The sequence below is a fragment of the Podospora pseudopauciseta genome (assembly GCF_035222475.1).
Source record: "Podospora pseudopauciseta strain CBS 411.78 chromosome 5 map unlocalized CBS411.78m_5.2, whole genome shotgun sequence".
NCBI classification, from domain to species: domain Eukaryota; kingdom Fungi; phylum Ascomycota; class Sordariomycetes; order Sordariales; family Podosporaceae; genus Podospora; species Podospora pseudopauciseta.
The window spans coordinates 785,086-809,312 of NW_026946666.1; the positions used below are offsets into that span (position 1 = coordinate 785,086).

The 24,227-nt window shown below is 52.6% G+C and overlaps 9 protein-coding genes across 9 annotated transcripts; 5 read left to right on the forward strand and 4 right to left on the reverse strand.

The window, feature by feature from the left end:
• Positions 1-836: 836 nt before the first annotated feature.
• Positions 837-9,156, reverse strand: ags1 (Cell wall alpha-1,3-glucan synthase ags1). Its single transcript, XM_062912693.1, has 6 exons — positions 9,099-9,156; positions 8,029-9,007; positions 7,577-7,978; positions 3,525-7,524; positions 1,895-3,474; positions 837-1,841 (listed from the first exon to the last, which is right to left on the reverse strand). The coding sequence occupies exons 2-6, from the start codon at positions 8,383-8,385 to the stop codon at positions 1,218-1,220; spliced, it is 6,963 nt and encodes a 2,320-aa protein (XP_062763969.1). The 5' UTR covers positions 8,386-9,007; positions 9,099-9,156; the 3' UTR covers positions 837-1,217.
• Positions 9,157-9,506: 350 nt separating this feature from the next.
• QC763_0081400 (uncharacterized protein) lies at positions 9,507-9,966 on the forward strand (the record flags this gene model as incomplete). The annotated part of the gene is made up of 2 exons (XM_062906112.1): positions 9,507-9,677; positions 9,771-9,966. Exons 1-2 carry the CDS (start codon positions 9,523-9,525, stop codon positions 9,964-9,966), a joined length of 351 nt encoding a protein of 116 aa, XP_062763970.1. The 5' UTR covers positions 9,507-9,522.
• A 567-nt stretch (positions 9,967-10,533) lies between these two features.
• On the forward strand, positions 10,534-11,553 carry QC763_500900 (uncharacterized protein; the record flags this gene model as incomplete). Its single annotated transcript, XM_062912692.1, is given in 5 exon segments — positions 10,534-10,743; positions 10,830-10,952; positions 11,036-11,319; positions 11,324-11,336; positions 11,503-11,553. Coding segments are annotated over 5 exon segments (681 nt in total).
• Positions 11,554-11,985: 432 nt separating this feature from the next.
• Positions 11,986-13,165, forward strand: QC763_500890 (uncharacterized protein; the record flags this gene model as incomplete). The annotated part of the gene is made up of 2 exons (XM_062912691.1): positions 11,986-12,518; positions 12,589-13,165. The coding sequence occupies 2 exons, from the start codon at positions 11,986-11,988 to the stop codon at positions 13,088-13,090; spliced, it is 1,035 nt and encodes a 344-aa protein (XP_062763972.1). The 3' UTR covers positions 13,091-13,165.
• A 21-nt stretch (positions 13,166-13,186) lies between these two features.
• QC763_500880 (uncharacterized protein) lies at positions 13,187-16,081 on the reverse strand (the record flags this gene model as incomplete). The annotated part of the gene is made up of 2 exons (XM_062912690.1): positions 14,842-16,081; positions 13,187-14,791 (listed from the first exon to the last, which is right to left on the reverse strand). The coding sequence occupies exons 1-2, from the start codon at positions 15,826-15,828 to the stop codon at positions 13,187-13,189; spliced, it is 2,592 nt and encodes an 863-aa protein (XP_062763973.1). The 5' UTR covers positions 15,829-16,081.
• QC763_500870 (uncharacterized protein) lies at positions 15,975-17,795 on the forward strand. The gene is made up of 2 exons (XM_062912689.1): positions 15,975-16,567; positions 16,794-17,795. The coding sequence occupies exons 1-2, from the start codon at positions 16,386-16,388 to the stop codon at positions 17,344-17,346; spliced, it is 735 nt and encodes a 244-aa protein (XP_062763974.1). The 5' UTR covers positions 15,975-16,385; the 3' UTR covers positions 17,347-17,795.
• Positions 17,796-17,805: 10 nt separating this feature from the next.
• On the reverse strand, positions 17,806-19,227 carry QC763_500860 (uncharacterized protein; the record flags this gene model as incomplete). Its single annotated transcript, XM_062912688.1, has 2 exons — positions 17,806-19,029; positions 19,102-19,227. The coding sequence occupies 2 exons, from the start codon at positions 19,225-19,227 to the stop codon at positions 17,878-17,880; spliced, it is 1,278 nt and encodes a 425-aa protein (XP_062763975.1). The 3' UTR covers positions 17,806-17,877.
• Positions 19,228-19,616: 389 nt separating this feature from the next.
• Positions 19,617-21,656, reverse strand: CCT6 (T-complex protein 1 subunit zeta; the record flags this gene model as incomplete). Its single annotated transcript, XM_062912687.1, has 5 exons — positions 21,495-21,656; positions 21,341-21,435; positions 20,969-21,285; positions 19,914-20,913; positions 19,617-19,855 (listed from the first exon to the last, which is right to left on the reverse strand). The coding sequence occupies exons 3-5, from the start codon at positions 21,164-21,166 to the stop codon at positions 19,617-19,619; spliced, it is 1,437 nt and encodes a 478-aa protein (XP_062763976.1). The 5' UTR covers positions 21,167-21,285; positions 21,341-21,435; positions 21,495-21,656.
• QC763_500840 (uncharacterized protein) lies at positions 21,338-24,196 on the forward strand. The gene is made up of 3 exons (XM_062912686.1): positions 21,338-22,115; positions 22,214-22,839; positions 22,889-24,196. Exons 1-3 carry the CDS (start codon positions 21,998-22,000, stop codon positions 23,831-23,833), a joined length of 1,689 nt encoding a protein of 562 aa, XP_062763977.1. The 5' UTR covers positions 21,338-21,997; the 3' UTR covers positions 23,834-24,196.
• The last annotated feature ends 31 nt before the right edge of the window (positions 24,197-24,227 follow it).

The following is a 24,227-nucleotide window of genomic DNA, read 5'->3' on the forward strand; positions in this document are numbered from 1 at the left end:
CCATTTATACCATTCGACTCCAAGCTACCTACCTTATTTTTTGCAGCTCATCTCAATGTTCTTCTCAACCTAGATGCCATCATACATCAACGCCCACCACCCACCCCCGAGCTCAACATCCGTTTGTCTCCAAAAACCCCACAAATCCCACCTCCCACGCAGGAACCCGGCCAAGCAGCCTCACATCCCCTAAGCTCCCGAGTGTTACCTGAGCTGAGAATCACTACCTAAATACACGATTTTGCACAGCAACAACATGCAGACGACCACGTATTCTGAGCAAACGTGGATACTTATGATTAAGGCGTTTGCTTCCTATGATGATTCCAGAAGATATCTAGACAGAGTTTCCCTTCCCGCTAATACCATCGGAGATGGAGCTCACGGCAATTGGCTTCAGGGGTAAGTACGCCACCACACGCTGCTGCAGATCTCCGATCGGTCGGAACCAAAGCAATTCTCGTCCCACATCAAAGCATTTGTTTCAGACGAAAGGGCACCTTGGCCCTGTCACCTCTCTTCGTACCTCTGGCACACTCGCACAACAACAAAAGTCAACACCAAATAATGGAAAACCCCTTGTGCTGTTTTCTCTCGTCTCGAAATCCTTCCAGATTCTCCACTGAGAGTCCAAAACCCGAATGATTGAACTTTCATGTAATGTGAGAGAAACAAGACAGCCAACCACCCCCCCTTTGACGGGTCAGGACTGTCTCAACCTCCCGAACGTGTTCCTCCTGTCTTCCGTCATCCCACAAACACGACCGCAAAATCTTGCCGAAGTTGAACTCGGTGTACCGTGAATAAATTTTTCTTTCCGTCTTGCCGATCACGTTGTACTCTCAATCTGATAAGACATCCTATCCCCTTCTAGACCATCCCATCTTTTCCGCCACCGCATCTAGAGCTCTCGACTGGAGGTCTGGAAGTTAACCGCCAAGGCACGCTAGGGAGCTTGTTGTCGTAGCTCCCGCTGTTAACCTCTCTTGGCTCGCCTCGGCGGTTGCTTTCAGGGGTACTATCTTCCGAGAGCAAAAACAACAAGAAGACAATGCTTTTAACTCATGTACTGCTACCTATCTATACAGAACCCCAAGGTATCTAAATCCAGGATCAGAAACAGAAAGAAGAAAAAGGAAAAAAAGTGTACAACCCCATCTATCATCTGCAAACCATCGTCCAAGTTGTGTTCGAACATCAACTTCATCCCCCCTCACTCAAGGTTTACTCAACTGCTCCTTCCTAAAAAACGTCCCAAAAGCCACACATATCCCCCCCTGCATCAACAAACAAACCCAAAACCACCCATTCCCCAACCCATCCAGACTCAACGCCAAATTGGGAAACACCGGCCCCGGCCCAACCGCGTTCGGCGCCGTCGCCCTCCCCACCGCCGTAGCCACACTCCCCAGCACCTGCGCCGCCACCAGCGCAAAATTGTTGTGAAACCTCGTCGTGGTCTGCAAAAGCATCATGCCCACCCCCGTGCCTTGCAACGCATCCAAGACCCCGAGCCAAAGCCATAACGATCTCGACAGCAGAGCCCCGCCCACGTCTGATGCCCAGGGGAGGGAGGTGCCAACCCCGGAGACACCCCAAAAGATTTGCGCCCAACGTGGTGCGCCGAGGCCGATGGCGAGCACGGGGAAGAGCCAGCTGTGCTCGCGCGACAGGTGGGCGAGTTGCCAGAAGAGCGCGATCCAGATTAGGCCAAAGAAGAGGATGATGAGCAGCAGGATCTGCCAGGGTTGGGCGTGGGCCGTCGTCCAGAGGAAGCGCCAGCTGCGGCCGTAGTTGGAGGAGAGCCAGTAGTTTTGGATTATGACGGAAACGAGGAAGCACTGGGCGAGATGTCAATATGTGTGAAAGGTAGGGTGAGTGATGATAAACTTACGATAATTAGCTTGCGTCGGAAAACAGACTTGAAAAATGATGGGATGGACCCCGGAGTTTGGCGGTAATAATCAGGCAAGCCGAGGTGGGTGACAACCGCTAATGCCATCATCAGAACCGCAACAGGGAGACAGACGGCCGACACAATCGTGTTGGATGCCCGCGCCATGGGGATGCCGTTGCTGTCGTAAGAACTGAGAAGAGATCCCCAGTACCAGAGACCGCTGATGTAAATTTGCTGTACACCCTGCACAGCGCAGGCACGGATGACCCATGTCCTCACTGGCGCACCGCCCTCGTCGCCAAAGTTGAGAGCAAAGAACATTGATCCGCTGGAAGATGCTGCTGCATACAGCCCAGAGGCTGTGTTCTGGACCCAGCCTCGCGCATAGAATGACTGCGCAAACGGCGCGCAGCCAGCAAAGAGAAAGGCAAGACCGTAGATGGCAAAAGGTGTAGACAAGACCCAGACAGATTTGAGATTGCGGGAACCGACCCACCAGCAAATGGACGTTGCGGCGTAAATCGAGGCAATAGTGTAAAGCGTTCCCGCTGTCTGACCCTGTTCGCCATTGAGCAGGGAAATCTGGTACGAGTTGGCAGCTAGGATTTGTCCAAGCGCCAAAATGAGAGTGTAAATAGGCCAGTCAAACACCTTTCGAAGCATGAACTTCTGCATAGCAGTCGCATGCGCCACGGGAGGCACATCTTCCGTCTCAAAAGTGGAAACATACTGCCCATGAGTGGCATGCAATTCGTCTCCATCATCGGCTGAGTAGACCGAAGACGCAATACTGGGTGTGTAGGGGCTTGCTGGGCGGGATGGAACATCCAAAAAGCGAGGGTGAACACGACCTGGCGAAGGTGGTTCCACAAGAGTGACCTTGGATGTGTTTCGAGACGAAGATAATCCGAATTTGATGCTCTTGTAGTCTTGGAACCATTGCTTTTCAGACCGGACCAGATATTGCTCAATGCAGAGATCGGTCTCTGAAGATTTGGCATCAAGATTCGCCAACATCTTCTGGAACTCGACAGTGTATTCGCCATCAGTGTCCGTGAAGAACGGGTCAACCTTTTGCAGTGCAAAGTCCTTGCGCCCTTTGGTGACAGAACGAATAGAGACATCCGAGTATCTCTTGGTATTTAGAGATGGCAGAGGAGGCATAAGTGGCCATCCTGCTGCATCAGACATCGGACTTCTTCCACCTGATGGCAGGCCGTTGTAGCCAGGCGTGAGAAACGAGGTAGGAGTGATGGGTCGGCCAGACTGTAGTTCTGTCGGTGTGGGTGAAGCAGAACGTGAGAGATTTGTCTTGGAGAGTCCAACAAGTCGGAGGTGGTCTGGCTTGTCCCTGTGCTTCTGAGACTTTTGGATTGATGTGCTGTGAAGCTCGCTGATCTCTTCTACCCATCGCGCGACTGGGAAGCGCTGTTTGGCTGAGACAGCTCTCATCTTCGCACGAGTCTCGGTATCTGAGGCGAGGGCGCCCTCGATGGCATCTTTGAATTGACTGATGAGATGCTTGGCCGATGTTGATTCGACAGTGTAATACCACCCGGGCATGTTCCCGAGGCCACCTGGAACTTGTTAGCCTTGACTGTAAGACTCGATAAGGGATAACGCTTACCAACTCGAGCTCCCACCCCCAACGCTCCCTTCCTCCCAAATTCCACTGCCACCAAGCCAAACGGCTCGTCGCGAGATGGAATAAGCGCAAATTCAGCACCACTGAAGATATATGGAGGCAGCTGCGTAAATTCTGGCTTGGAGAAAACCCGACCAGGATACTGCTCCATAAGTCTTGCCAATTTGATAGCAGCCAACTTGCCATAGAGGTCGATAACTGGCCCGATGGCAATCAACTGCACCTTTGGATTGTGCTCCAACACAGACGGGAACACGTCTGCAATAATATCCACCCCCTTCTGCATAGACCATCGACCAACAAAGACAAACAATTCAGCATCTGCATCTTGCTTCAAGCCAGCCCATTCCTGGGCTTGCCGACGGAGCCCAGCACGCTTAGCTTCAAACTCGCCATCAACGTGAACCTTCTCAGCCTGGGAAGCTGCCTCAAGCTCCGGCGACCACTCAGCTGTGTCCGAAGGATCTGGATTTGGAAGGCTTCCAATCTTTGAGAGGCCCCAGAAAATTGGATATCGTGCAAAACTTCTCTTGCCATACTTCTTGGAGACTCCCACCGCTCCGAAGCCGTGTTGGAACTCCCGCAGATAACTAGCTCCCGCGTGCAGTAAGTTGAAGACCTCGCCAAATTGCACAAATCGTTCCACAACCTTCTGGTCCAAATTGAAAACCTTGCAGACCTCCTCCTTTTCTTCTTTCGTTCCAAGGCTCCACATTCCCTGAAATTCGGCGTTGTGCAGAGAAAGACAGCATGGAATAACACGAGGGAGTAGGTACAATGGGGCAAGGGCGCCGTGGAAGTCGTTGATGTGGTAAATGTCCGGGTTGAAGCGCTTCAAGGCCTCGGCAATACACTGGTTCCAAGCCGAGTAGTAAATGGCGCTGTCAAGATCATCCATTCTTTCCGGGTACGGATTGGCGGGTGTTTGAAGGCGGAAAACTGGTGCATCGAGCAGAACGTAGGTGATATTCCGGAGCGTGTGGTATTGAACATCGACATTGTACTGAGAGCCGAGAATCGTGATCTCCATAGGCTCAGCACGTTGATCAACTGGGTACCCATTAGGATATGCGTTCTCAAGACCCCCAACACACGGGACGACCCAGATGATATCTAGATGGCCAAGAGCTTTGCCCATCAGTTGTGCCATCACACCAAGACCACCGATCTTGATCTTGATCTTCCAGTCTTCGATATCGTACTCCATTGTGGCAATGAGGGCCCTCTTGCGAGGAGCCCCAATGTCCATATGAAGGCCTTGGCCATTCAACCCTCTGCCGGTTGTGTGTGATGTCCCGGGCCGTGTTGGACCACCGACAGTGGATGCATCAGACGAGGGTCGACTCGGTCGAGGGAATGGCTTTTCCTTCATTTCGAAAACTTGCCGGAGCTTCTCAGACAGTTTACCATGCTTCGTGACAGCGCCTGAAACATTGTGCTTGACTTTGTAAAACGACCCGGTGAATGTGAAGACGACGAGCCATCCCGTAAGCAACGGCAACACCCACATGAGCGAGAAGATTGTAATCTGCCGTACCCTGCTGCCTGCTGGAAACTTGCTGTATCTCATGGTGGCATCGTCCACTTCAAACCGCCATCCCACAAAAGGGGAAGGGGGAGACTCAGTGATGTTGACAACATTTTGCCTCAAGGACCCAGGGGGCAGTCTATCAAGCACATAGTCGAAGTTGACATCACCGAAAATCCACGTCTGGTCCGGAAGACCATCCGGGTTCAAGCCCCAAACGTTAAATTGCAGAGCGGTTGGCCACTCAGCCATGATATCCACAGACCAAACACCACTGGCGGCCTTCTGGAGCATCTTGTTTGGAATGCCTGCGTCGAACCCGAACGCATTGAAGTGACCGTTGATGAAGAGGTGGGGGAAACGCCGGGGTAGATTGGATGCATCCAGGTCACCTTCTTGCTGGTGATGGCTACTTCCAGCAAGCTTGCTGTAGTACTGACAGACGACATGCTCGCCAGTCCAATCCTGCAGGTTTGTTCCTGTCCAATTCTTGGCTGGTAGCCTGTAGTCTTCGCCCGTGTAATCGAGCCATGGGGTCCAGTTCGAGCTCCATGTTTGAGAACATCGGAACTTGGTGGCGCCTGCTGCTCTGTGGCGAACAAAGATGTCCTCTCCTTTAGCGTAGACAAGCTCCCTGGAGTAGTTGGCATGTCTGGGGAAGACCATGGGATTGCTCTGGGGCCCAACTCGCAACAGGAAGTGATCCGTTGATCCCGTACTGCCCGTGCCCGCTTTGTCGGTGGCATTCCGTACTGTAATGCGGTGAATGCCATCGGGAATGGAGTTGATTGTGGCGGCGAATTCCCACACCGATGCGACCTGACCAACGTATTTTGTGGAATTTTCAACGACATTCAGCTTCTTGCATCTCAGGGACCCCCTATTGAGCGACGCAACAGCTCCGCCGACCGTGTTGGATGTAATCTCGATGGAGTTGAACACACCCTCACAATCCATCTCCTGTGAAAAATGTATCTGTATCTCCACAGATGTTTTGCCGTCCTTGGCAGACTCCAAGCGATAGTCATGACCTGGGAGGAACTTGGTGATGACAGGAGCTGGGCCGACCCAGCTTTCGACGGGAACAAAGGCCTTGAACCCCCAAGCGGGGAAGCTGAGCTCACTCAAGCAGCCGTGAAATAACTCATCTTCATTGTCATCAATTCGCTTGGTTGAAGGTTCAAGTGTGTACTCCTCATAGGGGTATAGGAGGTTCCTGACCGTGGCACCTGCTCCGAAGGCTGATAGCAAAGCTGTCTGAGGATCAGAGCAGTTGAACTTGTAGCTGATGGTTCTGTTCTCGTTTCCTAGCATTAGCCACACCGGGTCCTCACCATGAGGTACTGACGAAAAGTTTTGCAGTTGTTGATGGGGCATTCTGATGTAGCTCCATAGACCCAGCTCTGTGCCAGTTCCGTTTGATCCGGGAAGGTATATCCAGTTGGTATAATTCGATAATTGGTACATCTCAAAGCCATCGTTAAGTGCCGGGTAGACTGTTCTTAGTTCCAGAAATCTCTTGACGACTGCTCGGATTGGGTGTGAAGGATCACGATGATCGAGGCTGACGTTGGGATCGTCGCAGCCGTAGAGGGCAGCGTCGAGGGGAAAATTGAAGTACTTTTCAGATCCGACTTTGTAGCAACCGTGAAGCTCCCATGCATTCGTTGAAGTCATGGGCTGACGACCGTAAAGATAATTACCGGCGATGTTTTCGAGCACATAAAAGGCCTGCTCCTCGCCCCAGTTGACGATAGGGATGCCAGGCATCAAGAGAGACATGATGAAGGCGCCAACCAGGTACTTTTGCGTCCCATTTTGAATTGACGGCCAGCGAAAGACATCTTGGTTGGACACGCCAAACATGTGACGGGGGTCGAACTTGCCAGTGTTGGCGTTGATAAAATCCGTCGTCATGAGCATATCTTGCCACCCCTCTGCCCAACTGATCCGAGTATCCATTTCAGCGCCGTATTCGCCATCGATGCCAAGAAATCGTGTGAGAGCACGATAAGCAGAATAATGAAAACAAGCAGAGTCCAGCGCTTGTACGGGACGAATGTACGAAGACGGGCTTGTTTCGTTCGTTGCGTTGTAGCTCTCGGCTGGTGTCGCAGCGAACATGGGAGGCTCTTTGCCTCGACCATAATACAGAGCGCCTAGCGCATTCCCACCAACGATTTCGCCCGGAATAAAAAAGTTGTCTTTGCCATATTTCTTGGCGCATCCCCTGATGTACTCGGACCAATCTGCTTGAGCGTCGAGTGTGATGGTCAGGCCCTTGTCGATACGAAAGCCATCGATGTCGAGACTTGCGATAGTCATGCAAGAAAACAGTTTGATCTTGTCGAGAACACTTGGCCGCCACTCTCGGAGACGATCCTGCACGAAGCCAAACTTGGATAATTGTTTCTGCCATTCTGGGTACTTGCCAAAAGACTCGACATCACCATACTGTGTGGTGTTAGCGAAAGTTATACGACACAAGCAAGATTACATCCCATACCTGGTCAAAGTCACTGGTTCGACACTTGGTCATCTTAGACATCACATCGTCTCCAACAGGCTTTCCATGCTCATCCCAAAACCGTGGATACTCGCAATCAACTAGGGTCTCTCCCAGCGGAAAATCCCAGTATCTTCGGGGTGACTTCCATACGGCTTTGTGTTCGGTGAAGCTGAAAGGTGTGGTCGTGTTGAGGTATCCTTCGAAGCCAAGAAGATCACCCATCGTCGAGATGGTATTTTCGAAGACAACATACATGCCACGTCGGTGAATCTCGTCGATGGCCTCTCTCCAGACCGCAATTGTTCCAAAGTGTTGGTCGAGGAGAGTCAGGTCCAATGGACTGAATGAATCGGCCGACCATGGCTGGTTGATGAAGGGACTGCCGCAAATGTAGATTGCCTGTGTCAAGTCAGTGACCCTGCTCCAGGCTCATGAGAGAAGCAACTTACCTTGATACCCATGCCCTGAAGATAATCAAGCGTGTCCATGAGACCGCTTACATCGCCGCCGGCCCGCAGCTGGGTTGAAAGAATGTCGACCTCAAAAGCAGTTCCATTGGCGTTGTCGTTTGATGGGTCGCCGTTCACAAATCTGTCAAGAAAAAGAGAGTAGAATGGCATTCGCCAGTTCTCTGGAGATGATTGGAAGTCATGGTCAGGCCACTCTCCCCAATAGTCGAGGGGTGTCCTGGCCGACTTGTTCTGGTTGAGGTTGTATTCCTCATATTCTGGGATATATGGAAGTGAAAGACTGGACGCTGCAAAAAGAAGCATAAGAAAGAATGACTGGACCGACGCACCCATCATGGCGGAAAGCGAATGATAGCCACCACGAAGAAGTGTGCGAGGTGAATGGAAGGGATGTGGGTGGTACACCACATGCAACGAGTGTGAGGGTGCAAAAGACAAAAGCAAGACAAGAAGAGATCACCCAGGAAGGATGTTCCCGTGGGAGAACTGGGACACCAGTCTTCCATATCGCGTTCTCACAGACGCCCGGGTGCCTCCTGGGCTCAACTTGCCTGAGGCCACCCCCTAACAGCCTCGTAGAGGCAAGAAGCATGATGACGGGGGTAGAATATCGCCGCTCATCCCTGATCACGGCGCGTGGGATGCATCCTTCTTCCGATGTTTCTCAGAATCTTACAGCTCACCCCCCTGTGCAGAGATGCTCAGCTTGAGAGCCTCACATCCCTATTCCGTTTAGTCACACAAAGTGATGGGAGTCAAGGGTGAAGGTGGTCCACCGTGGCGGTTTCAATGGGTCAAGGCAGTGTCCCTGGGTGTGGCCTGTGGTTCTGGCGGGCGGGCCGGGAGCAGGCTAGCAATGTCGGTAACACTGATCCTCCTGCTCAGGTTGACGATACACAGAGAAAGGCTTCCTTTCTTTTATTTCCTGAAGAATTTGGGGGAGATGGAGGCTAATTCTCTATGTCATAGTCAGCGGCCGGCTCTTGTGAGATGAAGCAGGATGTTTGGAAGAGGTGATGTCTGTGGTTGTGGAGTCACACCAAGCTTACATGAGTTCTGACGACGAAGGCATCATGCAAGAAAACTTATCAATGAGCAGGTACCTGCGTACCAGCATCTGATGGGCGAGTACGGAGCGGCAAGGTCAAGAAGGGGACGGGCAGACGTACCGTCGCTGACGAAGTGATTGGATTGATACCTTCCGTACCTGCATCCGAAGAACCCTGACAAACGGATATCGCCCCTGCATCACCCATCCATCAAGCTCACAATCTGAGACCATGTATCGGCACTTGCCACAGCCCTGATTATCAACCAGTTGCTCCTGCCTTTTGACACAGGCAGTCGTACACACTTGAACAGATCCCTTCCCCACCCTTTGAAATCGCTCTTTCAGTTTTGCGAGTCCTTTCCATTGAGCCTTGAATCCTGCAAGCATTGCATGACTCACATTGCTTCGTGGGCTTTTTTTTCATGTATTCTGATGCCTGTTACACGACGTATAACAGGTTCATCATATTACGCCGAGCCTCATCGGCTTACCCTATGTCTGGCCCATACTGGGAGAGCACGTCTTTGGTACAGCCTCTTGGCACAATGTCGTATTGGGACCGGCATTTGCCGTTTTGGTATATTCTGCAAGTCGTTCCCTACTTTCTTGCACAGCGTGACATTTGACGATCTTGTTTCAGATAGGCAAGATATAAAACTGTTAGCGCTAGGGCTGACTGTCTGCGCCGAAAGAAGACAGCACTGTTCAGCCGCATTAGAAACATGCAAGATAAGAACCTGAAATACGTATCCGTACGCGCCGCATTCTCTACCATCGTCAACGACCGCCGCCGCCGCAGAGATAACCAGATTGGGAATCACACCAATCGCCAGGTACCACCGCCGCCACCCACGGGACGAGTTTGATATGTCCCGCCTCGGACGGACGCTAACCCGGCGCTCTGGCTTTGAAAATCTATGTGTGCTCCCGTCTCAAGTGGCTTTCATAATGTTATCTCACTGGTGTATTCGTAGCAAGTCAGCATCCTGCCATGGCAGAGATGCATATGCAACACACCCACCAGAATCTGCCTCGTCAAAGAAAAGAAAAGTCACAACCCCTGGACCTTGCATTGATCCCAATTCGGTTGACCGATTTTCCAAACCTTCTCCAGGTCCCGGGAGCATGGGTGAGAAAGGCCTCACCATCGGTCACCCTTTGGCCAACAGCCCGAGGTCATGGCCCATGCGGGGTGTCTATGTCGACACCTGTACGGGTCTAGGTCTGCAAACGATGCGTGAGAGGTCAGCTTACACGCTCTCCGAGGCGTGTTCCTTTTCACTCCCTTTTTCTTGTGTCACTGCAAGAAATCTCACTCACAGTCTTTCCTTCTCTCTCGCACGCTGCCACGGTTATCGTCAAGCTGAGGGATTGTCGATCGCTCTCGTCCATTCTTTTAGAAAACAAATCTTGTCGTCACTCATTCAGTCACAATGTTATTTCATTTGTCAGCTCGACTCGGCCGTAGTTTCTGGGCCCTCCTTGCGGTACTCATGGGGCTGCTCATGGCTGTCGCTCCGGCGAGCGCAGCCATGTCCCCCACAGAGATCGCGGTCGCTTGCCACAGCCTTGCCCGCATGGCATTCGACCTGAAAGACCTCGTAAATGTGGTTGCGCAGAAGAGAAATCCGGGACCTTTCCAGGTATGTGATGCTCAGCCCTGGCATCCGGAAGTCTCGGAGGCTGTTGTGCTCGTTGCGCAACACTGACACGACACGAGCATTGACAGGATATCCTTGACGAGTTCAATGATATTTCCGACTCTTGTCTCTCCAACATCTCGGTCATGATCCGCTCTTCTGTCGTGACGGACCAGGCGGACCAGCAGCTGATTTACGAGGCTTACTCCAATGTATGTTTATCTTTGATCCACTGTTCTTGTTAACTTGTTTGTCCCGATAACTAATCTTCTGTCTGCGGTATCAGTTTATCCAGGGCCTCTTTGAGCTGATGGACTCCGTCACCGAATCTGCCCCTGTCCTCATCGTCCTCGATAAGCAAGCCGAGTTCCGTATTCCTGCCGCCGTCCGCGAAGTCGCCGGCGTCGTGGATGCTTTACTCTATCAGCTCATGGCCATCTTTTCGACCAACACGTCCTATTCATCGCAGACTGCAAACCAAAAGACCCAAGTCGATACGCACTTTCGTCAGGCCGTCCACGCGTTCCATCTGGCTACGGCCAACACTGGATCGCCATACTCCAACACCACATCCCTTTAGTAGCCCATCCGATCAGGTACATAGCAGACTCGTGGTTGCCACCAGTTGTATACTTACCAAAAGAAAAAAGACTGGACATTTTCGTTCTTGTAGGTGTGTAGTTAGTCGTGTATTATTATTGTTGACGTCCAGATTGTTTCGTTCCCCTTCAACTGTGCATGTCTCATGTCATTGCCTATTAGATGTCCAGAGAAGACGATGGTTCTCTGGAGGTGGACCTCCTTTTACCCTGATCGCCATCCCAACCCTAACCCCTGTCCGGCGGCATAACGGGTTCTTAACCCCGCGCGCCCCGGACCCCGCCAAGGGAGCCAACCCCATCAAAGGAGGGGCAAGGCCCATCTGCCTTCTCCATCTCCATATTAGCCTGAAATAGCCTATTGTTCAACTGTCGTCATGTGCGACGGCGAGAAAACCTCAGCAAAAACACCCACGCGCCGGGACAAGTGCGACCGGACCGAGACCTGAGCGAAGCAAACCATGGCGACTCCCGGTTGAGTCGCGTCGTCGCACGGGAGAGGGGGAGCCGCCATCGCAACCACCCATTTGATCCCCCCTCTCCCCCCCTCCAACTTGGGCTCCTAAATATTTACTTCTCCAATTTTCCTCTTCGTCTTCTATTTTTTCCAAATCAGTGACATCATCATCACATTCTCGTTCCAAAAATGTCCTCCGATGCCCCCCTCGTCTCTTTTCTCCCTCTGGGAGCCATAATCCAAGAGCTTCGCGTCGGCGACCTCAATATCGTCCAGGGCTTCCCCACTCAGGACCTCTACGTCTCCCACAACGGCCCCTTCTTTGGGGAGACCATCGGCCGGGTTGCGAACCGCATCTCTAATGCCAAGCTTGACAGTCTGAATGGGGGCAAGACGTATAGCTTGGCTGCGAACAACGGGGTGAATAACCTCCACGGAGGAGTCGTTGGTTGGGGGAAGAGGGTCTGGGATGGGCCGGTTCCTGTTGGTGTCAGAGAGATTCCTGGGGTGGGCAAGATTGAAGGCGGGGAGAGCGTCAAGTTTACGCTTGTGAGCGAGGACGGGGATGAGGGGTTTCCGGGGGAGGTGAAGGCGACGGTGGTGTATACTGTGGGCAAGCAGACGGAGGGGGGGAAGGAGGTTGTTGTGCTGGGGATGGAGTACGAGGCTGAGCTGGTTGGGGAGGGGGTGGAGGAGACGGTTGTCAATATGACGAATCACTCGTGAGTTGTTTACTCCTGGAACAGGATACTGGGAGAAAGGGTATATATGCTGACTTGCTGGGGATGGCAGTTACTTCAACCTTACCGGCGGCTCGTCAATCGAAGGCACGGAGGTCACCCTCGTGACGAACAACTACCTCCCCGTTGACGACGGCGGTATTCCTACCGGCGGTCCCGCCCCCTTTGCCAAGGTCCAGGGACAAACTCCGTTTGTTCTTGGTGCTCAAGAGCCGGATATTGACGACTGCTTTGTTGTTAACGAGGCCGCTGGTTCTATTCCTATCGACACCCGCGCCGAGTCCCTGACCAAGCTCGTCAGTGCTAGACACCCTGAGACTGGCATCCACCTCGAGGTTCTCAGCACCGAGCCCGCCTTCCAGTTCTATACTGGCAAGTACATTGACGTGCCTGAGGTGGCTGGCATCCCGGCGCGCAAGGCCAGAAGTGGGTTCTGTGTCGAGCCGAGCCGTTATGTGAATGCGGCGAATGTGCCCGAGTGGAAGAGCCAGATGCTGCTCAAGAAGGGGGAGAAGTACGGGACGAGGACTGTGTACAGGGCTTGGAAGGAGTAGATTGCAATTGCACCTACATGATACCGGGTAGTCTGACAGAATGAATAAAAGTAACAGGCCATAGGCTCTTCATAACCCCGTGATATCCCCTGAGCATCACTCGTCCTCGTCCATGATATCCTCCCCTTCCTCCTGTTCCTTTTCCACCTCCTCCATGGGCCTCTTCGCCGGCCCAGCCTCTTGCTTCCTGTACAACCCCGCCAGCACCTCACTGGTACTCGCCTCCTCAATCCCCTTATCCTCTCGTTTCCTCACAAACCTCGGGAACCGCAAACTCAACCCCTTGTCAGGGTGCACCATTCCCACAGCAGCAGTATAAGTAGGACTAACCGTCACATCCGCAAACGCCACCTCCCACACCTCTGTCGGATTAAACCACACGTCCGGTTCCGGCCCGTAATACTCCACAAACCCTGGCTTCTTCCCCAACGTCCTCCCTTCTATCGCTGGGTCGTAATATGCCTTGTTAGCTTTGTAGAAGTTGTCCGTGAAGCCGGACATGCACTTGCACACTGCCTCTAGGGAGCCTGCATCCTCATTTCGGACCGCTAGGAGGAACGGGGACCAGAACTGGGACTTGCGGCCTGTGCCGTGCCAGGCAGCAATGGGGATTAGGTCCAAGGGCTCCGAGGAGGAGGAGAGGGAGGTGGAATAGTCTTTTTTTACTTTGAGCCAGGAGTCGAGGCGTTTGTCTGGTTCGTAGGTTGACAGGAGGGGTTTGCGGCGGGATCTTTTCTGGGGGGGTGGGGGGTTGAGGGGGGTTTCCTTGGTGGTGGTGGTAGTGGTGGGTTTGGTGTTGTCGAGTAGTCCAGCGGCGGCAGACTGGTCCTCGTAGGGAATGTCGGGGAGGTTATCCAAAATTTTCACCATTATCCCCTCACATTTTGCCTCTAAGGCGGACTTGAAGAAGGTGAGGACTGGTTCGGAATCTTGTGAGGTCGCGTCTAGGCTTTTGACCCAGGTGAAGTGATGGGGGATTTCAATGAAGAGTGACCGGAGCATGTCCCGGCGTTCGCGAAAGGGGCGGTCGAGGAGGGGTTGGCCGTTGAGGTACATCAAGTCAAAGGCGAAGAGGCAGACGTTGATGGTTATGCTGCCTACGGCGACGTCCTTTCTGGCGCGGTTGGAGAGGGTTTGGAAGTTTTTGAGCTCGCCGGTGGTTTGGTCCACGGCGACAACTTCGCCTTCCATGATGAAGCTTTGGACATTTTCGCCTCTTATCTTGGGCACCAAGGAGACGAGGTCGGGGTATTTGTCTGTCATTAACTCGAGGTGACGGGAGAAGATGGAGACTTTGCCGTCGGCATCGCAGTGGACCTGGGCGCGCTGGCCGTCGTACTTGTACTCGCAGGCAAAGTCTCGCCCCTGAAGCTTGGTGAGCATCTCGCTGAGATCGCGGGTGATACTGCCTAGCATGGGACGGAGTGGGATGTGGAGGTTGAGACCACAGCGGATGGGCAGCTCGTCTGATATGCCAATACCAAGAAGCACTGGGATCAGGTCATTATAATCTGGATGTCTGGCAAATGATGCTTTCACGAGCTCCTCTCCTCTTGACCATATCTCGGCTAGTTCTTCCTTACTGAGCTTCGCTAGCTCTGCTGGCTCCCTGGTAGGGAAATCCGCACCGGGTGGCTTGGAGAGAAGAAAGGCTCTTGAGAGAGCTATCAGCATAGTCGTCTTGACAGCACCGATACGAAGCTAGAAGACGTTAGCTATGCCTACGATGGTCATGAAGTGGGAACACGTACATGCTGACACAAAGTGCGGACGATATATCTGCTCTCCTCGCCTCCTCGAGCATCTTGCAACAGTCTGTCCACAATACGCTGTTTGATGTCTCCACTACCCTGGCCTTGTGTCTTTGCAATCTTGACCAGAGACTCAAACACACCCCTGATGGTCAGTGGCTTTGGTTTTTTCAGGGTGAAGCTTTGCTTCTTCTTGGCCTCAAAGGCAACATCACCCGGATCACCCAATCTGTCATGCATGGCTTTCAGCGCCCGGTTGTCAAGCCCGCATACTTGCTTCAGTGCTTTGGAGATAGCCGAACCTCCCAGACCAAGCTCCATGGAAATGTATGGGGGTGAGATGGCATTGGTGGCCAGCCATACTGCGGGCAACAGGCTGTTTGGATCGCCCTCAATAAGTAGACGAAGACAATTGACAAGCGTGTCCACGATCTTGATCCTGCTTTGGGTACTACTGACAAGCACAAAGCACCGTGTAAGCAAGGCGTAGGATGACTTGCCGCGTTCGGCAGCCCATGATTCTTGGAGCTGCGGGACGTATTTGGATGGATCAAATGTCAAGGGGCTTTCGTCCAGTGGTATTGTGGCTGTTACTTGATCTTCCACTGCCGCGACTGACGAAAGCGATAGAGTGTTCTTGGATTTTGCTGTATCAACCTTGGGGGATACGGACGACTTCAGTGGTGATGGAGGAGCTGGAAGAGCTAGTGATGTATTTGGTTCTGGCTGAAGCTGTTGTTGTCTCTGGTTCGATGCTTGGACCTCAGCATCCCACTCAGCCTGCAGCTTCCGAGCCAGTTCCTCGTCAGTCAATTGCTCATCCGACTTCTCAGACTGTGAACCATTTTGCTGAATCTCAGAAGTGGTTCTTGATGACGATCCATTCTGCTGTTGCTTGGCAAAAAAGTACTGTATTCCTTTGGTCGCCGGGACTGCAGCCTTCTTCGTATCGGAATTGAGTTTCCTCTTCTTCGCCGGGCTCGCCATGATGGGACGATGTAAGCACGGTACCTAGGTAAGGTTTATCGTGGTAGCATGCGGGCGTTCGATGGAAAAGAGGGATTAAAAGCAGCGTCCCGAGGCTATTACCTGATCTAATCACCCTCCACATCAAACTCTGACATGTGAGAAATTGGGTGGGGAAAAGCATAAATACTGGGCAGCTTCCCTCAAGTTGTGAAAAGAGAGCTCTGATGTACTGTTGAACTCAACCCACCTCGAAACCGATCAATGACGTTCCAGCGATGCACTGCAATCGCAGCAGCACGCGTCAGCCAGCGCGAGGCAGGCGCCAAAACAGCTGACTCGCAGCCCCGCGCCGAGAAAGCGTGAAGCTTTGGCCATCTCCGTTCAGCGCTAGCCTGTTCCGGAGCGCCAGCGGGCTTGGCATGCTTTCACACACACATCCTTGAAAAAAAGAGCGGGAAATCCCAGCCCCACCATGCGAGAGGAGAGCGGGAAAGGAAAGATTCTTGACGGGTTCGCGCAAGACCCTCCGAGTGTCGCTTTTCCTCCTGCAACCCACCCCCTCCTCACACATCACCATGGCCAGCACACTCAATATGAACGGCGAGGACCCCATCGAACGGCCTCAGCAGATCCGCGACATCATAGGAGGTCTCGAGCGGTACAACCCCCAGGCCGCTGAGGTCCTCGAGGCCTACCTCCAGCAGCAATGTGAGGAGAAATTCACCGACTGCAACGCCAACCGGGCACTGTTGAAGCTGTAAGTATCTCCCATGTTCCCACTCGCTATGGCTTATCTGGTTTTTCATGATGTTGTTTTTTATAAACGTTTCCTATTAGCCTGAAAAGCGGCCTAACAACCCGCACAAGCTGAGGTCAACTTAATGTGTCTGATATACAAACCATCTGATGTCTTACTGTCTTGGAGTCGTCTTGTTGAACAAAGGATCGTCTACTAACCATTGTCTGCTCGGCGCAAAACACAGGTACCAGCTCAACCCAGACAGGATCAAGGACGAGATCGTCACCAACGTCCTCGTCAAGACAATGACCCAGTTCCCCTCCCCTCAGTTCGACCTTGCCCTTCACCTCCTCTCCCCATCATACTCCAACCCCGGCCCAGGCTCCTCTTCCGACCTCGCCGAGGCTGTCGCCAAGCTTAGAACGCTCAACAGCCACCTCGAGGGCGCCAGATACGACCACTTCTGGGCCACCCTCGAGAGCGACGACATCTACGCGGACCTCACCACCGACATTAAGGGTTTCGAGGAGATCATCCGCGTCAAGATCGCCCAGCTCATCAGTCTCGCCTTCCGTGAGATTAATATCAGCGTCCTCGAAAGCTACCTCGGTCTCCGCAGCGAAGCCGAGGTCAAGACCTTTGTCACCGAGACCTGCGGCTGGAAGGTCAGAGACGACGGCATCGTTCACATTCCTAAGAACTCTGAGAACGAGGCCAAAAAGACCGAGATCCGCGAGGACGTCTCCATTGACATGTTCAGCCGTGTCATCAAGAGGAGTTGGGAGGAGAATGCTTAAAAACACCAAACTACAAAGATACCATATTACACACACTAATGAAAAGGGTGTTTTGTGTGATCGGAAACGGTTCATTGTAGAGTACTTTTTTGAGACGAAGCGGTACTTTCCTTTTTCTGTCTATTGCGTCTCGCTGCTGCGGCCGGTTACCCCTTGTTTTGCATTCTGGCGGCGGAAAAAAAGCCAAAAGCTTCTGACGGCGTTCATGGGATTTTGCGGAAGCGATTCGGGGATAAAAGGGGGGAACAAGGGCCTTGGAAGAAGGTTTTATACTGGGCTTAGATTTGATCATTAGCCTTGGGCCATATTCACATTATACCTCTGGACAAAAAAAGAAGAAAAATAACCCAAATATGCCATCCTCTGTCCTATGCTGCTTGTCATGTTGAATGGTTTTGGTGTTCCCTGACTGGGCATCCGTAGACTCTGAAGGGGGGCTGTTGTACAATCAACAGTAGGTTTCATGACAATTTTGGTATCTCATTCTCCCTACATCTCGATTCATCTAAAACACGACCCTTCCCCCTATCCTCACCTCTTAACACTCAGCTCCTCCCACTGAACACCCGCCCACTCCTCCAAATACCCCCCTTCTCCCCCTTCCACACCCCTCTCCTGGCAATCCCTCTCACAAACCCCCACAATAACCGTCCCCCAATCCATCCCATCCAGATCCTCCTCCTCCCCTTCCAACTCTTGAATCGCCTGCGGCGTCATCTGCACCTCAAACACCCTTCCCCCACCACAATTCCCACACCTCGGCATCCCCCCCTTTCCTCCCTTCACCTTTGCCTCCCCCTCCCCATCCTTTGCATACAGCATCTTCCCCACGGCATCACTCTTGCTATACAACAGCGGCTGACCAGCAAACTCATACCTGATAACCTGCTCCGGGTTCTGCCCCACCCTATCCGCAAACTTTTGAAACACAGTGTCCATGCTCGACTCAAAAACCTCCTTGTCTTCTTTACCTCCTCCACTGGACGAGCCCTCGCCCGAGTCAATGTCCATTATCTGAGTCTTTTGCAAGATGGGCGCGGGCTCAGGGTCGAGCTGTTCGTAGTCTGCCTCTGCTATCCAGCGTACAGGATAGGATTTCGGGAGGAGGGAGGAATCTGCCGGCCAGGGTTCGGGGGGTGGTGCTGGAGTGGCAGGGGGGAGGTTGAGAGATAATGTTTCGGCGAAGGATTTGGGGAGTTTCTCCTCCTTAACTTCGACGGGGGTGGGTTTTGGTTCCGGAGCAGCCGGGGTCGGGGCCGGGGCGGCGAATGGGTTGGTTGAGGTGGTGGTTGGCTTGGGAGCAAAAGGGTTTGTTGAGGCAGAAGCAAACGGGTTACCACCCGAGGAGGAGGAGGAGGTTGGCTTCGCGCCGAACAGCGCCTCTCCTAGACCGAGGGTAGACGCCTTGGGGATGACAGTGACTTCTTTCGGCTTGGTTTCCTGGGACTCTTTGGCTGCCGCAACAGCATCAGGCGATACCCTCAACCCTCTAATCGCCCTGATACTGCCCTCCTTTCTCCGGCAACTCTTCCTTCTGCAGGCGAACACATAAAGCCGGCGTTCGTGGCCAGGGTATCGGTCTGGGAGCTCGGCGTTGAGCTGGAGCAGGAGCACCATGAGGTCTTTGCAGACTTTACACCGAGCCAGCGCGGCGGAGGGTGGTTTCGAGGGGTCTAGCCATGTCTGATTGAGACTCGGTAAGTATTTGATCAAGTTGAGTTGTTGTCTGCCTGTGGCGCAAAAAGGGTGACTTACTGGCTGTCCTCCAAGCCGGCTGATCTCCTCTCCTTGTGCGTCCTCCGAGGCATACCCCAGGAGAACGTTGGTCTCCTGGAAATCATTGTCCTCGGCGCCCGAGGAATCGCTGTCGTAGGGAGCCATTCTGTTGTGTTTATGGAGAATCGCAACCAGTACCGGGCTTGATGGTGGAAAACTTTGGGGTGGCAGTCGCAAGGCTTTTCGACAAAACTTTGGCGGGGTAGGAAATATTGCCCCGCCATCCAAAGCCGGCTGGCCAAGATGACGGCGCTGCCTCCGTCCAAGCAATTCCGATGGGATGAAATAAGTACGGGTCTATATGAGGCTTCTGGCACTGGGCCATATTTAGAGTGCATTACTGGTTGTTTAAAGCCCGTTGACCCAAAGCAGGCCATCGTTCCCCGGAGCTTACACATTTGCCAGTCATCCATAAGGTTGATGTGTTCAACAACGACGGTTCGTCTTTTATTATGTCAAAGAGGTATCTTACGAACAAAGTCTAAACTATTTCTTCACTGCTCGGGACCATCCATACCCGGGCCAGGTCCACCTGATCGGCCCATCTGTCTCGCCTTCAGCAGCTCATCGCACAACAACAGGTTGGACGCGATACCCGAGCTGGAGGCAATGCAGTTTCTCAACACACGGAAAGAGTCGTACACACCCTCGAGGGTAGGATCCATCGGCTCGCCTGTAGCCAGGTCAAGGCCGACAACGTTGCCATCAGCATGCTCATCGTGGAGAGCAGCCACTAGAAAGAGACATGTTAGCAAGTAGATCGATAAAATAACAGGGAGGGCCCCACGTACAGGCATCCTGAATGTCAAGACCAGCGTTGGCGGCCAAGGTCTTGGGAATGATAAGAAGAGCGTCGGCGAAGGCATCTACACCCCACTTGGCCTTGCCTCTGACAGTCTTCTTGAAAGCATCGCTCTTGAGGTGCATGGCGCAGGCGACTTGGAAGGCACCAGCGCCAGGAACAACGCTCTTGTCGACAATCATGTTGTAAACACTTCTAAGACCATCACGAACGGCATCTGATACCTGGGCGATGGTGTGCTGGTTGGGGCCCTTGATAAGGAGGGTCACGGACTTGGGGTCCTTAACGTCCTCAATGAATGTGTACTTCTCCTCGCCGAGCTGCTGCTCGTAAACGAGGCCAGCCCAACCGAGAACATCTGGGGTCAGGTCATCGACACTGTTTTGCGCAACACCGCCGCAGATGAGTTGTAATCTCTCCATGTTTCTCCGCTTAGCTCTGCGTAGCGCGAGGATGCCGTTCTTTGCGAGGACGTCGAGGGACAGGGGGTCGATGCCCTTCTGGTTGATAATGACAAAGTTCTTCTTGCCGTCGCTTCCGCACACCTGCTTCTTGAGATCAACAATCTTCTTGAGCTTGGCGTCAACGAAGCGACGCTCGCTTTCTACCAGCTTATCCCGCTGCTCGGCACTGGAGTAGAAAAAGCTCGAGTTGATTTCGGTCTTTTCATATTCCAAGCTCACATTGAGGGTGAGAATGTAAGCATTCTCGACACGCTTGGGCATATCGGGATGCCTCGCGCCGTGGTCGAGGGCAAGGCCCTTGATGAGTTGTGTGTCGGAGGCAGTGCGGTGCTGCATCTTCATGATCTCAACCATGTGCAAATCGGGCTTCTCGGGGGCTTGATAGATAGCGAGGACGGCATCGACGATAGAGGGGGTCAACGTTTGGGCAAGGCTGGCACTCAACTTTGTGGCGAGAGAGGTTCTGGCGACGGAGAGGAGGAGCTCACGGTCGACTTCGCGGGCAAGCTTGAACTGGTCGAGGAACTATAGACAGTCAGTCAGAGGGAACTCACAACGGTGTCTAGCTGCAACCACAAACCTTCAAAGCCTCGTTCTTCGCAATCTCGAAGCCATCTGTAATGATGCGAGGGTGGAGACCCTCCTGAATGTAGCGGTCGGCTTGCTTCAGGAGCTCGCCGACGAGCAAAACTACTGATGTTGTGCCGTCTCCGCAGATATCGTCTTGTGCTGTCGCGGCCCGCGCAATCATAACAGCCGTGGGGTTCTGTATTTGCATCTCGCGGAGGAGGACGTTGCCATCCTTGGTCAACTTGATCTGTTACCCCTGGCGGTCAGTCACTGCATATCGTCCCCGCTTCGCAATCGATTCGTACCTGACCGGCGCCGTCGACAAGCCTGTGCCCAAAATGTTAGCCAAGGCGACCCCGAGTATGCCAGAGAGTATTCATACATCTTGATGGTGCCCAGAGGGCCCAAGTTGGACTTGAGGACATCCTGGAGACCCTCACCAGCGGTGATGTTGACCTTGAGAGCTTCGCCCCGCCTCTGTTAAACACCCAAATTAGCATCCCGGTCGTCTGGTAGTATCAGGCGGATTCGCGTACCCTGGACTCGGCCTTGGGGTTGAGAAGCTGTGCGGCGGACATGGTGGCAGACGGACAGCGAGGGAGGTATCTGACGGTTCGGGGGATCGCAAGATGTGGAGGTTCGCTGGGCTGAAGCTTGTCGCCAATCGACAACTTTTTTTTGCAGTGCTTTTAGATTCCAGGCGGTGGTTTAGGCGGAGCGGCAGGCAGCGACAAGGGGTGAAGGAGCTCGGACCACGGCTCAGGAGAAACACCCCGCCAACACGCTTATTGATAGCTGGGTACCTCTTCTGTCACCATTCTTCCCAGCATTCATAAGTACCCACTATCATCACATCATTGGTGGGAACCATCCATTTCACTGTTGTCTTTGTCAGGTTGGGGCATCAACAACTCACCACCGGAAATCCATGTTTGCTGGTGACGGCTTCAGGAATGACTTCTTGTCTGATTTGACTTGGATAATTCATTCTTTATATTAATTCTTTGAGCACCTGGCGAGAAACGCATCAAGCAGTATCATGAAGGGGGCACTCGGTCGCGCCTCCACTGTCCTAGCAACAGCGCTCTCGCTAGCTACGGCTCTTCCGTCATTTGAACCGCCTCAGAAACAGCCAACACAGCAGGTGGCCATCATAGGTATGTTCTTCCTTAATTTGACATTTGGAGGGGTTTTACTTCTGTTTTCATCTATTTTCATCAAAACCGATGAAGCGGCTCACTAATAATCTAAATAGGAGCTGGGGCTGCAGGCTCGTCTGCTGCATATTACTTACAACAATATGCCAAGCAACATGAACTGCTCGGAATTTCCGTCAACATCACTCTCTTTGAGAAGACGGACCGTATTGGTGGACGAACTCTGACTATCAACGCATATAATGACCCTTCACAACCAATCGAACTCGGCGCAAGCATATTCATTGAGAAGAACCATATTCTTCACGATGCCCTTCAAAGGTTCAACTTGTCTAAACGGATTCCAGATGAAGACTCAGACCCCAAGCTCGGCATTTGGGATGGCGATGAGTTTGTCTTTACGATCAACGAGCGTGATTCATTCTGGTGGACAGCCCTCAAGGTCATTTACAAGTATGGAATCATGGCACCGAGACGAACTCAGAAGTTGATGGAAGCTACTATCGCCAATTTCTTGAAATTATACGAGGAGCCCAATTTCCCTTTTCGATCCCTTACCCAACGGGCGTACGAGCTTGGTCTGATTGATGTTACCGGGGTTACCGGGGAACAACTATTGAAGGCCAACAACATCGATGATCGCTATGCACACGACATTATTCAGGCCAGCACCCGAGTAAACTACGCCTCGAACTTGGTTCGAATCCACGGTCTGGACACCATGGTAAGCCCTGATGCTATCGGTATCACCTCTCAAGCTAACCGTGCCACAGGTCTCAATGGCGCCTGAGGGTGCCATGGCTGTCCAAGGTGGTAACTGGCAAATATTCTATAAAATGGCTGAGGCATCGGGCGCCAGTCTCTTGATGAATTCGTCTGTGGCTTCTATCGGATTCTCGTCAGAAACCAATCACTACTCTGGCAACAAGAAATACCTTATCCGCACCAAGTCCACTACATCGGAGTCAAATGGGGGAGAGGATTACCCCGTTGCCTTTGACAACGTTATTATTGCCAATCCCTACCAATTCAGCAAGATCTCAGCAGAGGAGGGCGTCATTCAACAAACCATTGACGAGATCCCCTACGTCCAGCTCCATGTCACCATTTTCGCGTCGCCTTACCAGTACAGTCCCGCGTTTTTCGGCTTCACCGAGTCAAAGGATGTCCCAGGCGGTGTTCTCACAACCCTTGCCAAATCTGATGGACCAACCTCTGGGGTCAATGGCGCCGGCAAGGCAGGTTTCTTCAGCATCACAACCTTGCGTACGACCACAAACCCCACAACTCAAATGCGGGAGTTTATCTACAAGATCTTCTCGCCTGAGAAGGTTAGTCCTGAGTTCCTCAGTCGTCTGTTTGGAGTCGAGGTGCCCGATTCCTTCACCACAGACCCTGATGAGGAGAGCTCAGTGAGTCCCATCACCTGGTATCATCCCCATGTCTTTTACTCGTATCCTCAAGCCTTGCCACGGGTAACGTTCCAGGACCCTATCATCGGTCCGGGCCTGTATTATACGTCTGGCATGGACAGTTTCATTTCCACGATGGAAACCAATGCGCTAATGGGCAAGAATGTGGCCGCCTTACTCATGGACGATATTTTGAAAGCGGGCAAGAATGGCTGCAAAGGGGCGGAGGAGATGCACGAAAATACTCTGCTTGATCAGTTTCGGAGTGGCCCAGGGAGCTCAGAGACGGACATAAAGGATTTGTAGATATATGTGGTGGGTAAATGACCCTTTGGCACCCGTTGTTTCCACGAGATGCCACTGTCGAACAATGTGGGTGTGGCTGGCCACAAAGAAGCCTTTCTTGGACCTCTGTGTCACATCAAGCCCAGTATGTGCTGTCATACGTCAAGCTAGTGGTTTCTGGCAGGTACATAGCATGATGTGCTTCCTTGATGTTGGCATCCCATCATATCGGGGACAAAATAACGGCCCTGCAACCGGCCAGTAGGCTTTCAAAGATCATTGAAGCCCTGTTAGAACAGATCCAAGGCCTATTGACAACTCCTTAAGAATATCAACTCTCTTTGCAGGTCTGTCAACTATCCTAATAAAAGAGATATGAACTATCTTTGATGGTCTGTTTGCTGTGTTCAAGGAC